Raw genomic sequence first — 17,033 nt, forward strand, 5'->3', positions numbered from 1 at the left:
GGAGGAGGGATGTCTGGGATCAGACAGCAGATGTGGTTTCGTGCTTGCAGTCGTTGATTGAGAAAGGATAGTTCAGGGTTACCATTGCAAGTAAATTAGCGGGCATTGTGAAGTGGGCGTAAAGGCAGGCGTGCCAAAGCCGCCCTGGCACCAACTTGGGTTCTGATCCCTCCATACTAAACATGCGATGGCATGGCAAAGGGGGATGAGATGAAGGGAACTGTTACCTTGTTTGAATGGGGAATTGCCTGGACGTATTTTTGATACATTTAGGCAAAAATTACCTGGTGTTGCAAAAGGGGGTAACTCTCTTGCGAGCGATGAAAGATGATTTGTTGGAAATACAAAAGCAGTGGTCGGGTTGCCACATTATGTGTAGTGTTTATACTGAAGAGAGTCTGGTGAGTGACCTTCAAACCAGCAGCAATGGAAAGAACTAGGATACAAATTAAGAGAGGGGTTAGGACTTTTGATTGAGAGTGAAATATTAGTAGAATTGAGCATGTAGACTTGAGGTATGATATTGGGGAAGTCTTCTGAGGAGATTGGGTGCATCTTTCATTTATTGACAAGGATCTACATTTCCTTACGGTTTGAGAAGTAGTGGCTACGGTGTTCCATATGTAAAGCTTACAGGACCCTAAAGGGGGCAGACAAAGTCAGGAAAGGGTCTTTTTCTGGGTGGCGGTTGGACGAGAAGTTGACATGGGTTAGCCAAGTTTACTGTTGTTGACAGCAGAAATCCAGGCTGAAAGACAACTAGTAGGCAAGTGCATGCAAGGATGAGGCAGGACGTTTGAGCCTCATTAACACGTTAACTTGGAGGTTGAGTTGCATTAAAATTGTATGGCTGGTTGAAGGCCTCAAGCAAGGAATTTTAGCCCAGGAGGAGGTAGTATCGGGCAGGTTAACATTTTGTCAGGGGAGGAACATTGTAGAGGTGGGGGGGTAGTTGAACATAGTTAACTCATTTGTATGGAAAGGTTTCGTTTTGGAAGGTGGAAAGCTCAAGGTGTATTATGTGATGTGCATCTGTTTCAATAAAGCTGCCTTTTTCACACAAACTTGGTGTGGTCTGTGCTGCCCCTCCTATTTTCCAAATAATTGCCATTTAGGAAAAAGCCAGCTTTGCACAATCATCATGGTACGATTTTAAAGGACAGCTCTAAAGACATTTCATTAAGGCATCCTTAATTTTATTTATTTATTTTATAAAGATTAAAACGTGTTTAATGCATGTCATTATTTTTTTTAAAACATGGCGAGTCAATGTAGAACCATTAAGGGCATCATTACAGGCAACATATAAAACAATAAATTGGAGACTTGAATGTCACAAACGTGCACCCACAGTTAGTTCCATGGTCTTGCATATGATGCAGATTTTGACTTTCAGGAATGTTGAAGAGTCCACGAATGTAGATATAAAAACCATAGTCACAGCACACTTTTGTGAATTAAAACATTTTCTCATGAGCTGATCTGCAGATTTCTAATTGATCATACAATTGTAAATACACTTGTGTTCTCTTTTTTCCTCCACTGGACATGTATAGGCTGGGAAAGGGGGGTTGGTGAGGATTTGGTGAATGCCATTAACCATCTAAATTTGTTGCCGTGCACAAATTCACAGGGCATTCCAGCCCTGGAACTATCACTTTACCCTAAATCCAGCCCCTTAAGTACATTTGTTCACACGAAAACCATCATTAGTATAAAACCTTTTTAGGACTACAAAAATAACTTTAGCACCTGTGCGCCAAATTTGCATCCTGGGCCTCTAATCACAGTCCATGTTGAGTGATATGACCATCTTTTAAGCTCTGTATTTCTAAGAAAGAAGAATAGTTTCTGAAGCCCAGGTACATAAGTAACATTGATGTTCTAGAAAATCAAGATTTGCTGCTGTTTGTATTCTCGTTCGAGTAGCTAGAAGATGTGACGGTTGTGCACAAATCCACTATTGCAGTTTGCACGCATTGCCATAACTGTGATCCGTCTTAGCCAAGACTTCTCTTTTGTCAAAAAAATCCAGCCACCTGACTCACCTAGGCAAGTATGGTATATATTGGTTGGCACTGTGACAAAGCTTGCAAGGATCTGAAGGACTCTAGTTCTAGTATCCTCTAGCCAGAAGTACTAATTTTTCATCCTAACTTCTAACGCGTCTTAGAAGGCAGTTCAGTCTGCACTGTGTACGTAACGCACATGTGTTTTGTCTTGTTTTGCAGTAACCATGCAAGCAGGAGTCGACTACTATATAGATGGCCCGATTCATTTTGCTAAAATTGAGGCCAATAAAAAAGTAAATGTGATATTTTATTTTTATGAATCTATATTGCTTTTTCCTTTATTACTGTGAACTGACTAAAAATTAGGTTAAACCATGAAAATGGGACTTGATGTGTGACTCTTAAGCAGAAAGATTATGGATTTTTTGGGATAGAGCTATGTTGGAAAGCTCTAGGTAGTGGGGCGTGTACTGAATTACACGGGTGACAGATAATCTACCTCTTGTTATGTAGATATGAGGTCATTTAATGCACAGGATTCAAGAACAAGGGATTACTAGAACAATATTTTTCCTAAAACATTTCCACTTTTTAACGTCCATATCAAACCCCTAATTCACTATTCTAAACGCAAGTGATTTACCTTCAAGTGATAGGCAGATGCTGCTGAATACTTTCTTACATTAGCCGGAGTTGACAAGAAAGGCAGTCGAGGGGAAATCTCCATCTATATATTGTGGATGTGTATTTTAGGAAATTTGTGTATAGGAATTGTTTCTTTACTGTTCTAGGATGGTGTCAAATTGTTCCTTTTTATTCATAACATATTTCAGGTAGTGCCAATATAGAGGGATGTCTCCACTTCCATCCTTAGTTAGTTATTTTAATGCTGTACAAGGAGATCTGCCTATGAATCTCTTTGCATAACTATATAGAAGAAATAACATATTGATCAGGCAAGCCACCCACATTTGGAAGTTCAGCTAAGTTTCTGAGGGGCAGTCTTCTGGTCCAGGATTTAACCCTTTTTACAAAGTCAAACCTGACTTTTAAATGTCTAAAGGGTGGAAGCAACCTTATATCTTCACCCATTGAAGAGACTATCCCTAAAAATCCCAAGACTAAACATGTGAAGGGAGAAAAAGAATTCTACCATCACATGGTGCAAAAGTTTGGTGTACATTTCAGCATAAATTTCCATCCACCTGTAAAAGGCCACCTTGCCTTTCACTTTTGGGGCGATCCTGAATACCTCTCAACCAGGTTCGTCCCAAGGGGAGAGCTGAGCGGACCAAATCCTCAAGCTCCACAATTTATAAAGGTCCTGTGCACCTGCTACAAAAATCAAATTTATAAAAGAGGTAGCTAAATACGGCCCTCCCACTAAATGCACCAGATGCCACAGCTTACATGATTATTTTTATAGTCTCTCCTGTGACAGTATTTGAACTCATGTATGTGCTCTCGCTTGCCGGAGATATTGTTTACTAGATGGGGCTTGAAGGCAAACCGTTGATTACCATTCCTGGGCTACATTGTCACCCATTTGCTGCCTCCTAATTAGCCAGTGCATGCTGGCTTCACTTCCTCCTCATTCACCTGGAGCATGGACCAAGCACTGATTGTTTCATTTTGATTAGGGATCTTCCGCTGCTGGCCCCGTCATCATTATTGCTCCCCCTTGTTGTCTGTGCTGTCCCTTATTGATACCTCCCTCCTGTTGTCTGTGTTACCCCCACCATCCCACCGCCTGTGTTGTCCCCACCCGCACATTGCCTGTGGTCCCCCACCTGTTGTCTGTGCTGCCCCCACCCTCCATGTGAAAAAAAAAAATACTTTTACGTCTCCAGTACTGGCTTTATAGTAGTGCCTTTTTGGCTTCCCGTTCCTGCGTCATAGTTTTTTTTTATTAACGTTTAGCCATGCCGCACAGCAGCTATGCTACTCCACACATGGCTAAAAGACACTGGCAAAGCCAAAATCTCTCACATAGGTGAGACCTATTGGCTTTGCCAGTGCTTGTTATCCTTTCCCCCAGATGACCCTGTTACATTTTTAAACGTACGTTGCCCTGTGCCTCGCAAAAACATATGACAGACCTGCTTTCCACTGCTCCTTAGTTTCCTGTGCCTTTTTAAGGAACCCAAACCCTCATATAATGATTTGTCATAACATACTGCCTCACCTTGAGGCGATTGATTTTTGCAGATGCGTTTAGCAAATGTAACCGCTCGCTTTCTCGCTATAGTTCGAAGCCCTGCGGTGCGCCTTGGACCGTAATCATTTCCTTCTGACGTTCTTTCAGTGTTCCTGTCGGAGGACAAAGCAAACTCGCTGTTGAAACGACAACCCAGGGCCAACAGCTTCCTGGAAGAGATAAAACAAGGGAACATCGAGCGCGAATGCAGGGAGGAAGTCTGCACCTACGAGGAAGCAAGAGAGGCCTTCGAAAATAATGAAAAGACAGTAAGTGTTCAACTTCAGTTTCACCTTGGGCTCAATAAGAAAGCTAATCAGAAAGCATTCCTGAAGCACAGGCAACTCTTGTTCTTTCATGGGTCTAAATCGGTATGATTGTGAGTGCTATCTTAAATGCTATACCTCTTTTCATGCCAGGTTTGCTCTTCGTTTCAAGAATGTATATATTTTTTTCCATGTTATTATGCATCGTAGCTAAGGAAATACCTACTTCCTATGAATCCTCTGAATATTAGGATTTAAGAGCTCAAAATCAAGAGAATTTAAGAGATATATAGATTTAACGTTTTTAGGAAGCTTGAGGAAATCGTCGCAGGGTAGTCGTAGGCAGACTTTGCTGTAGCCTAAAGCGACAATTATAGCGACCATCATATTTTTTTTTTCATGCATAGTAAGTTAAAATCGTTACATGTCCATTGAAGCGCACTAAAAACAGTACCAAATAATATACCATCAAATTCAGCCGAACCTAACAATTAAAAGAATGTAATATCAGGATCAGTCAAGATGAGCTGAATGCAGTAATACAATTCATCAAAGTCAATATTAAAAATCCACCGGAGCCACTTGAATACAATCCCTTTATACTCCTTCTGCTGGAGGATATGAATCTTTATACCTGTTCAGGCAGTAAAGGGTTAGTTGTGTTGTACAGCCCTCGTACATTAAGGTGCCTGACGTGCTGCTATTATAATATCTACTAAAAGAACATGTGATCTTTTATACCGACGCTTGGGCTATAGTTGAGTTATTTACTGGCATATCCATTAAAATGTTATTTCCTAATTACTATCCCAACCAGTTAAAAATACATCCTGCTTAGTCAAACCATAGAGCACTTACTCCTGAGAGGAATACTATCTTTGCCAGCACTCATGCGGTAGCACTTTGCTCGGCGGAGGAGTCAGAATACGGAGTGCTTAAAATACTATGCCAAGAACAAAGTTTTTTTATTTTATTATAAAGACCTTTATTATCAGTAAAGCCAATGTTGTCATTGAAGCACATACGTACACACATTTCACAGTATCTGCGCACCACTGAGACCGGATAACCAGATGATTTACACAGCCTTTTCAGCCGGCATCCCGGAGGCCCGAGGTGGATTTGCACCAGCCCAGGAGTACAAATAGTGATAACAGCTTGAGGACAGTGTGAAGTGCGTCGTGACAGCTTGCAATCCTCTAATAAACGCTTGTGACCAAGGTCTTAGGAATAGGGAAAGGTCAAAGAACTACAGAAACGGTCTACCCCAACTCCCCCCACCCCCCCATGAGTGTGCCTGTGGATTTGCCTATGTACAGTGGTTCGTGGATAAAACGTGTCGTGCCTAATGAGTGCCCTACCTACTCCCCAACCCTGGAATGACAGTCCTCCCCAATGACTATCTAATCCCATCCCCAATGATACCGTGTGCTACATGCCAACCCTGTCCAACCTCCCTGCCCCCACCCATCCTCTCCTAAAGAGGTAACTACGCAGCTGCCCAGCCTCCTACTCCGATACATGGTCCTGAAGTTCCGCCACCTCCGAGGTGTCTGAACCGGCTTCCTCCCCCTTCTGCAGGTATTCTTGATAGAGGCCCCAAAAGTTTTTCGGTCTGCCCCTGGGAGGGAGGAGGTCACTATATAGTTCAGTTTGGGTACTGCAGTAAAGTAAATCCCCTGCCCATCTTTTCTTGGTGGGGAGAGGCCCCCTCATCCAACAACTCGCCACCACTCTCCTGGCTATCAGCAATGCCATGTCGACTAGACGACGCTGAGAAGGGGGGAGTAACTTAGAGTAACCTAGTAGTGCTAATTCTGGCCTGCGAGGCAGTTCCTCTCCCAGTATCTGATCGAGCTCAGAGAAAACTTCCCCCCAAAAAGCCTGAATACCAGGGCAGTGCCATGCCATGTGGAGAAAGTCGGCTACAGGCGCACAGCAGCGTTCACACTCTGCCGTGGGCCGGAGGCCATATCGGTGCAGTCGTTCAGGGGTGTAATACACCCGCTGTAGGAACTTAAAATGCACCAATCTGTGCCTGCCATTGAGGGAAATTTTACGTGTACTGGAGCAGCAGTATCGCCACATGCTGTCGTCAATGGGAGACTGTATATCTCCCTGCCATGCTTCCCTGGCTTTAGAATGGAGCAGCTGCTGGTGCGCCACTCCCAGCTTGTTGACGTGCGAGATTAGCTTAGCGGATGACTTATTTTTAATGACATAGGTCAGTTCAGGGACCTCCATCGGCTCCTCCGGACCCAATGCCTCCCGGAACGCCGAGCGCAGCCTATGGAACTGAAATTTCTGGAGTAATGTGGGGCCCGTTGATGTGGGGGTGAGTTGATCCCAGGTTTTCAGGGTGCCCTCGATAAATAGGTCCTCCATCCTCGTGATTCCCAAGGAACGGAGCGCCTCAATGACACCCTTCTCCCCTAAAGGGTCCAGCCAGAGTGCCCAGTCGATCGGCATCAGGGGGGAATATAAGATAGTACAGCCACGGGCGCGAGCCAGGGCATGCCAGGCATGGTTAGTCGACTTAAGGGAGTCAAGTTGACCGACAGAGCGGTCCACCGGGAGGCAGATCGTAGCCGGCAGGGGGAGCGGGTCCGCAAACAACCTCTCTAGGATTACATGCGGCGTGCGTGCGTCGCCGTGAACCCATGAATGTAGGTGGGCTGCCTGCGCTATCCGGTAATAGCGTTCCATATCGGGAGCACCCAGACCCCCCATCTCACAGGGGAGAATCAGCGTCGCCCACTGTATCCTGGGCTGCCTGCCACCCCAAGCCAGTCGAATTAGGACTTGTGTGAGCCGTGTAAAAAAGGCCTTCGATAGGACCACCGGGATGTTTGTGAACAGGAATAGAAACCGTGGTAGCACAATCATTTTCATAATGGCGATCCTGCCTAGGAGAGATAGCGGGAGTTTACTCCATGTGTCTACATCGTCGACTAGCTTATTGAAGGCCACACCGTAATTATCCCGGACCAGGACCTCCGGGTCAGTGTGCAGTCGTATACCTAAGTACCTGACCGAGTCTGTGGACCACTTCAGGGGGTATTCCATTTCGAAGGGTTGCGTCACTGGGGTGAGAGGGAAGGCAATTGATTTATCCCAATTCACCCGGAGCCCTGAGAGTGAGCCAAAGCGGACCACTTCCCTTAGAACTGCAGACAAGTTCGATTCCGGGTTGCGGACGTACAACAAAGTGTCGTCAGCATACGTAGAGATGCCTATTTTGTAGGTGGGAAAGCTAATCCCCTCCAGGCTGTCGTACTCCCTGATAGCGCAGGCCAGAGGTTCCACCACTAGCGCATACAGTAGAGGTGAGAGGGGGCAGCCCTGCCTGGTGCCCCTGCCAATATGAATCGGTTCCGACACTCTATCTCCTAACTTCAGCCTGGCCGACGGCCGGTGGTACAAGGCGCCGATCATCTGCAGGAACGGTTCACCCAGGCCAAGTTTCCGGAGCACCCTGATCATAAAAGGCCATTCCACCGAATCGAATGCTTTCTCCATGTCTAGGAAAATCGCTAACGCAGTATTTTCCTGTCGGACATGTTGCATCGTCCCAAGCACAGTACGTATATTGTACGTTAGGTTTCTGCTGGGGACAAACCCAGACTGTACAGGGGCAACCAACTCGGGGACCAAGAGGGCCAGCCGGTTGGCCAGCACCTTGGCGTATATCTTGGCCTCCACGTTCAGCAAGCTGAGAGGCCTGTATGAGCTGCAGAGGTCTGGAGGCTTCCCCGGTTTCAAAATGGTGACCAGCAAGGCCTCCCGCATAGTAAGGGGCATCTCACCGTCCTCGCAAATCGCGTCGAAGAGGGAGATTAGATGCGGGATCAAAATATCTTTGAAGGCTTTGTAAAAACCCACAGTGAGCCCGTCAGAGCCCGGTGCACTGCCTGCTCTCATGCCGGAGAGGGCATCCAGGATCTCGTCCTCCTGAATGGGGGACATCAGAAATTCCCTGTCCGAGCTCGGCAGGTAGGGCATGGCGATGTGGCCAAGGTAGTCGTCCATTTCGTCCTCAGCGCCCAATGTCCTGGACTGATAAAGTTCGGCGTAATAACGCCTGAAAGCGAGGAGGATTTGCTCCTCATCGGTGACCACTTCACCCTCCGGGGAGCGCAGTTCGTCAATTACCAGTGGTCGCCGAGAGCCTCTTACCATTCGGGCCAGAAGGGCGCCCGGTCTGTCCCCCTCCCCGCAGACCCGAGCGGTTGCGTATTTTCCCATGTAGAGAATCTCCCTGTCGGCTAGAGTCTGATACTCCGACAGCATGGGTTTGAGTCCCAAGTGAGTGTCGGGCCCAGGGTCCTGCAACTGCCGTTTCTCTAAATCTGCTAGCTGAGCCTCCAGTGCCGCCAACTCCCGTCTAATGGTACGCAGTACACTGGAATGTTTGGACATAGCCATGCCTCTTATGTAAACCTTAAACGTCTCCCATATTGTGAAAAAGCTGACGACTGTGCCCAAATTAGTAGCGAAGAACTTGTCTAGGTCGTCAGCCAATTCGCCCCGAAATGCGTCGTCCAGCAGGGCGAAGGGAGGGAACCTCCAGGTGAAGGAGGGGATACCTTTCCTAGCGGTGGAAAGATGCAGCAAAATGGGGGAGTGGTCTGAGAGGGTACGCGGGAGTACCTCACAGATGCGGATACAGCCCAGTACAGATGGCGACGCCAACCAATAGTCTATTCTGGTATGGATGTTGTGATATGCCGAATAGTGTGTGAAGCCACCTTTCGTGGGGTGCATACATCTCCATACATCAACCAGGTCTAGCTTGATCAATTCCGCTCTCATGTAGACGGCAGAGGCCACCGGTCTACGAGCAGGGCCAGAAGAGCGGTCCACAACAGGGTCAAAAACAAAGTTAAAATCACCTCCCCATAACATCCCGGGTTGTGCATGTGTCCTACAGTGAGCCGACAGGGCAGCATAGAAGTCTGGGTTATCGTAATTAGGGCCGTATACATTGACAATCAACAAGTCAATCCCTTTACCCACGCACCTAGCGAGGACAAACCGACCCTCTGTGTCCACCACCACTGGGAGCAATCTTAGTTGTGAGGTTGGGTTGACCCAGGTTAGCATCCCCATGAATGTGTTGTGAATCCCGCCGCCACTGTGTTTCCCACCAACCCACGGGACTTCAACATCCTACTGTTGACGGGCAAGTGAGTTTCCTGCAGGAGGGCCAGGTCGACGTGGTGCCTATGTAGGTAGCTAAGGACCTTCCTCAATTTGCGGTAATCATTCAGGCCCGCACATTCAAAGACATCATTTTCAGTGTGTGAGGGCCATGTGTTTCGTCACTCATTGCAGTATGAGACATAACAAGGACAACTGATCCTTCGCTCTGTCGGGGACAGCAACAGCGCCATTCCCAGAGTCAGGGGCAACCACCTGCGGTACTTTATATCGAGTAAACTTCAGTAAATCGCACGGGCGGCATGATGCCGCGTCCACTAAAAGGCATTTCAGATCAAGCACAACTCCAATCAGCATCTCGCTCAATGCAACACAGAACTCCCGCAACCAGTGAAACAAAAACCTCCCTCAGCAGACCCCCTCAGATCAGCCTCCCACCCCCCTACCCACCCACAGCCGACCACCCCCAACCAGGTCAGACAGGCCCCGATTCCACCCCCCATCAACCCGAAATTAACAAATTCTAGAACGTTCTGAAACAGCCTCCTTGGGGAGCCAAACAGCCAAAAGCACCGGGGCAGAGTACGCCTGCTGGGAACAGTACCTCCTACTGTTCTATCGCACAAATCAAGTTCGTCCCACAGGCCTGCCCCCGCTGGTAACTCAGTGTCCTTGGCAAATCACCCCAAAATGCCCCTCTGACCCACTGACCTCCCGCAGGCATACCGCTGGCCAGCACGGCTCCACGTGTGGCAATGCCCCCCTCCCCCCCTAACAGCACGCAGCAACACCGGAATAGTCTGTCTGCCAGCACCGACCTAGAGCCCGCTGGCCTCGGTCACTGTTCCGTCCCGATAGGACTGCCAAGTGCATTTCAACCCACACTTACCGCCCCCCGGGGGGGGGGTGGTTCAGCGCCTCTGAGTGAGGGACAGTCCCCTCCACGTAGTGAAGAAAACAGCGTACACATCAGGGTCCCGCTCAGTCCTGCTCCTCCATGTGAGATGCGGAGCCGGAGTCATCCTCATTGTTCTTCTGGGCTTCCTTGCGTTCCCTGGTCCATTCCTTCAGGGACTTCTGAAGGTCTCTGGGGTCCGTGAAGAAGTGGAAATGTCCCCCTTTGTTGATACGGAGCTTGGCAGGATATAACATAGCGTAATCTAGACCCAGGGTACGCAGCTGCTTCTTGTACGGTGCGAATTGTCTCCGTTCTTCCTGGACCTTAGCCGTGAAATCCGGGTAAAGGGAGATGTCCATGCCCTCGTGCTGTAGCTTGCCTTTGTCTCTCGCCAGGCGCAATGCAGTGTCCCTATCTCGATAATTGAGAAGCTTCGCGATGATGGGGCGAGGGGGCGCGCCTGGCTTCGGTTGCGGGCCTAATGTGCGGTGCGCTCTTTCTACAATGAACATAGGGGAAAAGGCCTCCTCTCCGAGCAAAATCTTCAAAGTTTCTCAACATAAAGTTCCATTTTGCCGGTCTGGGTGGTTTCCGCCACCCCAATGATGCGGATATTAGATCTGCGCGACCTCGCCTCTAAATCCCCAGACTTGTCCTGAATTACCTGGAGGAGTCTGCCGAATTGTTTCCTGTCTTTGTCCCATTCGGTTTGCGCCTCCTCCGCCTCCGTGAGTCGTCGTTCCGCCATGTCCAGGCGCTCCGCATGTTTGTCAACCCGTTCCGCCATGCGGTCCATACGGTACGATAGTGCGTCTATTTTGGAACTAACTAATGCAATACTGTCCTGGATCCCCTTCTCCATGGCCGCAAGCATGTCACGCAGTTCTGTGCCCGCTGGGCTAGTCGCTGTGGCCCCCTTCGGGGACGCCTCGGTAGCCGGCGTCTCCGACCCTTTCGGCCGACGCCGATCGAAGGAGAGTTTGGCCTGCGTGGCGTCGTTCTTTCCCATGGCCGTCTGGATTAGAGGACAGGCAAGAGAGCGGTGAATACCTCGCACCTCACCAGGTGGCAGGGGTCGAAGCGCTCTGGGAGGCGTACTGCTGCCTTCGGCCGCCGGGACCGCTAGGCCTGGGTCGCCGACGTGATGGACCCAAGATGGCGCCCACAGGGGAGTATCTTCAGTTCTTCACCGCTTCGGCAAAATCTCCACTCACCCTGGCTGACTCCGCCACAGTAGCACCTTTTTTTAACTCACTGCACATAGGAGGAGAGGGCCGTAGATCCACCAGCATACACCATTCCAGCTGCGCTCTCGCCAGTACTCCACGGTGGGGGAGCCACCATACAGTAGCACAAGATACTGCTTCTGCGCCGCCGAGGGACCACTTCTCGTGGGCGCAACAGTCCGGAAAGGAGGGCAGCGTCCAGGGGGAAGAGGGCGCACCCGCGCCGGTCGTTCAAGTTTCGGGTCTCGACCCAGCGGACCAATGCTCCGGTCTCTGGGGTTCGCTGCAGCCGCACGTCAGGTGAAGGCCTAGTCCGCGGCCGCCGAGGCGACGAAGATCTCCGTTTCTCTCCACGCGGAGGTCGTAGCCTACCAGGGCCACCGAGCCTCTCACAGATAACCAGAGGTCTCAGTAGGTGAAATAGGGCCAAATGTAGGAGTCCGGACACTTAGCAGGATAAGTTATCAGGATTTTACAGAGGCAAAGGCGAGGAGCCGAAGGCTCACGCGTCCGCCATCGACTAGCTCCGCCCCTCATGCCAAGAACAAAGTTATGATGTGCTTGGATCAGAAAAGAAAAGTTGGCCACAAAAGCCTAATAAAACTGTTATTCCTATACCAGGAGCAGATCGTTAGTGCAATGCGGTAATTAGTAGCTCTCAAAGCGAAATTACCTTATAGAGGGTTGACACATATCAGGGCATCTAAATGTTGTCGGGCTCTCAAGAACAATGGTTTATATAGCTTAATTCGTTCTGAAAATCACAAAGGAGGTTTTATGTAGCCTAGATTCAGTGTTGTGTTTGTAGGTTTCAGGCTCTCAATAACTGTATGCCTACAGTTACGAGCCCCCATTTTAATTTGGGGCTTCCTGGGGTACTTTCTTTGTGCAGCTATAAGGATAGGACAAATACATAAAATATGTGTTAGTGTTTCCTTAGCCTTACTACAAACCCTGCATTTCAAATTTTTGGGCAGCTTTGACCATGACGGCAGCCCATCCAAAGTTGTCAAGGCCCCGAATTGTAAATACGTACTTTCTAAAACATGCGTTTGGATAGGCTTTGTTTTACAAGGCCAAACTCCAGGCACACTTATGATAGAGGGGCAAATGTTGGTTAACCAAAGATATGCCTGTAGGTTATAACGATAAACCTATCTTAATAGGTCAGAATCACTCAATCATTATTTCACTTCCATACATAATGGTGGGAATAAGTTTGTTGTTAAGAATTATAAGCATGGAGACGTAAGTTGCGCGTTTCTGCGATTTTTAGAGTAGACAAATGCAAAAATAAGAGATCCTACTTTGGTCTTAACCGTAAACTGTTTTTTCATAGACGCCTCTGAAGGCGATAGTGACCCCTAAATATTTGTACCCCGATTCACAAGTAAGGGGTTTCTGTTATTATTTTAGGCACCTGGTTTGCTGATATACCTACCTATTTTCAATACGTTCGTTTTTAGGTCTCGCAGACCAGCGTTGCAGCGCACAAGCGCTGCTCGCTCTGCGAGGCTTCTTGTAATCGAGTAGATTTCAGAAGGGGACTTGAAGCCCCGCCCATCATTCCTTTTGGCTGGCGTCATCGTTCATGCTAAACGCTGGCTTCGATTCAAAATGAGGCTTCTTTGTTACCGCCCTTTCTCCTTCTCGGATGGCCCATTCAGACTGTGCGGCTTTACATGGTGGGCGTTATCTGGTGAGAGAGCACTCTTTTTAAAATGGACACAGATGGGGACAAAGGCGGCTGCAGCGCTATGCGCTAAAATTTGTATGCTTTTTATTACTTTAATGAGCGCAGCATCCGCTAGGGACACCACGCTCACTTTATTTATTTTTAGCGGCCTGAGCTCCCTGGAGGCAGCAGTAGTGAGGCAGCGCAATGCGAGGGGGACTACCGGGGGACTGCTCCTGCTTTACACATGCCCGAGGGACGTAGCCCGCTCCGGGAAGAGAAGCTCTAGACTTTATGTGGAAGTGAAATATTCAGCTGTCGGAGCTGCGCTGTACATGGAATGCTGCTCTCTAACTCGCCATCCCTCACTTCGCTGGTGCCTCTCATAACCGGCAGGTCTTTGAACTAGTGCTCACTGGTGGTCGCTCTTGAAGGTTTGTGTTGCGAGAAGGCTAACTGTGGGGCAGATACCCTCTGAGCATACCTGGAGTTTACTTTCGTCGCCCACAGATCCTCTACACCAGTGTGGAACCCCATGCCTCGCCAGCGGACTGTCTTGAGGCCCCCAACTGACTCCAGAATGTGCACTTGGGATCACTGCTGACTGAATCAAGAAAATTCCAGCACACTGTGCACGTGCTTGGTTGGAGCTGCCCTCTCCCTCTTCTGACCATTGCTGAAGTACTTGGCATGGGGGTTGCAGGGATACCTTTGCCATCAAGAGACTGCATGCACTCCACATGGATGTATTGTGCTGAACTTCTGTGGTTGACTTTGGAGGACGCCCACGTCGGGGCACATCTCGCCATATACCTCCTGCTGCCCTTCGATAGCCTGCTCTGTAACTTACTGGGCATTTTCCTCACCCTCTTGTTCACCCTCCTGCTGGTCTTTATCATCGTGCCCCCCATCTTTGGTGTTTCCTTTGGCATCTGCATAATTCACATGAAATTACTGCTCAAGATCTTCCGGGTAAGAGTCTTTTTCTCTCCGTATTTTTAAAACCAATACTTGGTCCGTCAACGTTTTGTTTAATGATTCTCCTGGGCATAAAATACAAACATGTCATCACTTCCCAACACTGTCAATCCAGAGAAACACCGTCCACATGGGAGGGGAGGGATAGAGGCGTGTGTGGAATGCTGTGTTCTGATTGGCCAGCGGAGAAGATATGGTGTTTCAGTGTTAGAGGTGAATGTTTCTCTGCCAGGAGCTGACTAAGGACAAGATGCTTCTGGAAGATTATTTGTTCCATGTCATGCAGTCTTTCTGAATTTGAGGATTGATTTCACAGCTTGCTGGGTATATGGAATGTAACTGTAGATGCTCTAGTAAACCTCTGCTCCTCCCCGCTTAGTTTCTAGCATGTCTCTCTCTCCATATGAGGCCCTGATGTTCTTGGAGAGGTGGGCATAAGTGGTGGAGGAAGCGTCACCATGCAGACACTCTTTTAACAGTCACATTGCCTTCTTGTTGTCAAACCAATACTTCGATACAATCTTTGTGTAGATCAGTGGTTCTTAACCTTTTACTTCTGCGGACCTCAATTATTCATTACTTTAATCCGGGGACCCCCCACTGAATCATTATTGAAAAGTCATCCAGTTACAAAACAGCCCATGAAGCCCAAAGCACCACTGCACGTGAAATTATTTTGCCTACTCCCGTTAGTCATTAGGCCGAGGTTGTAACAGGTGGATGTGCCTGAAGCCAGCTGCACAAGTTGTGTGTCGTACATATGAACTGCTGCTAGAGGGTACACCAATGCTGCAGTGAGACAGAAAGCATGTACAGTAGCTCATGCAGTTGTATCAGCCAGCCCTGTCTGCTCGATCAACTGAGTGGTCTCCATCCCAAGCCTACTGGTCACCTACAGAGAAAACAAGCATTTGCAATCCAGTAGGTCTCACATTTGGGAGATTTTTAGGTATTGCCATTGTAAATGGCAAAGCGTTTTATTTATTTGTTGAAAAAACCTGCAATGATAAAAGGTATTGTCATTTACCATACCAATAGGTCAAATTTTTGAAAATGCGAGACCCATTGCATTGCAAATATTTGTTAAATTTCTGATCAAGCTGTTTGTGCTTGTATACACCTCCAATTTGTTCAATAATCTCTGCAGCCCTACCATCGTTTTAACAATAATAAATTGTCTCCATATAATAGATTCAAAACCAATTTACCGCTCAACTTAGGAGTGTGTGTAAACACTTTATCCAAATTACTCAAAAGATCAGAAAGAAATTACAAAGGAGGGGTGCTAAGACACCTTTGCTTCAAACCCAGTGAGGTGTATATATTTTCCTAGATAACCTGGTTCCTTCACTAAGTTTTACGTGGATCAAAGTATTAGTGTACAAATTTTGCCCTAAGTAATTTAGTTGAAATACCACAGTGGGATAGCTTCTGCCAAAGGATCTCTCTGGGCACACTATCAAAAGCTGCATTGAAGGCAACAAAGCACACAAAAAGAGTAATTTTATTAGAAAAAGACCTTTTCATATACAACGAAAGCGGCATAAGGTTGATAGTGTGCTGGACCCAGGAGGAAAGCCTGTTTGATTCCAGGGAACCTTCTCATTATCGCTAGTCTATTTTTGGAGATCTTGCAGGAGTAAGCTAGCAAAATACTTTGTTTGATTGTCCAAATAACTATAAGACGGTGGTTACCTGGGTTACTCTTGTCTCCTCTTTTGAAGAAAGGATATATAATTGACCCCCACCAGGTATCTGGAGCTTCTCCCCCTCTCACAACTGCCTCACACACTAGGCAGAACGTAGCTGCCCAGAACTCGACATTAACTTTAAAACAGGCCTGAGGTAAGCTATTTGGCCCTGCAGCCCCTCCTTTTTGGCTTTCTGTATCACCATCCGTAACTGTTGATGGGAGTAGATTTTACCTATAACAAGGCACTAAGCTATTATCTTTCTCTGCTGCCTTGTTGTTTTCTTTCTCAAATGCCTGGCTTCACGATTCAAAAGAAAAATTGCTTGAATGTGTATCTCCTAAAGTGGCATGTGTTATGCTTGGACTAGCGTGTGAGTAGTGGATTTGCAAAAAAAGTTACCCAAGATGATTATTTAATATTGACGTTACAAGCTGTACAGCGTCCATTCCTAGTGAGTTTATAATTTTCCAAAACTGTTGTGTGTTCTTCTTGTTACAGGAGTAAAGCAGTTTGGCCCCACATTTCTCCTGATGCTATTTGTTTGCTGCCCAAACTTCTTTTCTATATTATCACCGCAAATGTCTAATGTTAACCATTAAGTTGAAGTCATAGGGGGGCTTTTTTGGCCAACATATTTGTGTAGCAAGATATTTCTTCTGTTGCTTGAGTGTAGTTGTGAAAGATGGGGTTTTGTTCTTCATCATGCTCGGAGTATGGGGTTTCCCGGTACAGTTGCCAGAACATAGTTCAAGAATCTAATTCGTAAATTAATTCCAGACAACAATCGGATTTCTTTCTTTGTGATGGAGGTTCCTCCAGAGTTGAAGGGTAAATTCTTTGATATCATATGCTAACTCCTCACGCCCCCCCAAGGCTTTTCAGGTTCTCAGTACATGCATCATCATACATAATATTGCTGTTTTGATG

General features: G+C 47.4%; 1 protein-coding gene across 2 annotated transcripts in view; it reads left to right on the forward strand.

Annotated features, from left to right (window-relative positions):
• Nucleotides 1–17,033, forward strand: part of PRRG1 (proline rich and Gla domain 1) — a 389,843-nt gene that overhangs the window by 254,432 nt on the left and 118,378 nt on the right. For both annotated transcript variants that reach the window (XM_086934613.1, XM_086934612.1), the window contains exon 3: nt 4,318–4,478. In XM_086934613.1, the coding sequence (XP_086790739.1) occupies nt 4,318–4,478 (161 nt within the window). The remainder of the gene's footprint in view (nt 1–4,317; nt 4,479–17,033) is intronic.

The sequence above is a fragment of the Lissotriton vulgaris genome, chromosome 8, assembly GCF_964263255.1.
Source record: "Lissotriton vulgaris chromosome 8, aLisVul1.2, whole genome shotgun sequence".
NCBI lineage: Eukaryota > Metazoa > Chordata > Amphibia > Caudata > Salamandridae > Lissotriton > Lissotriton vulgaris.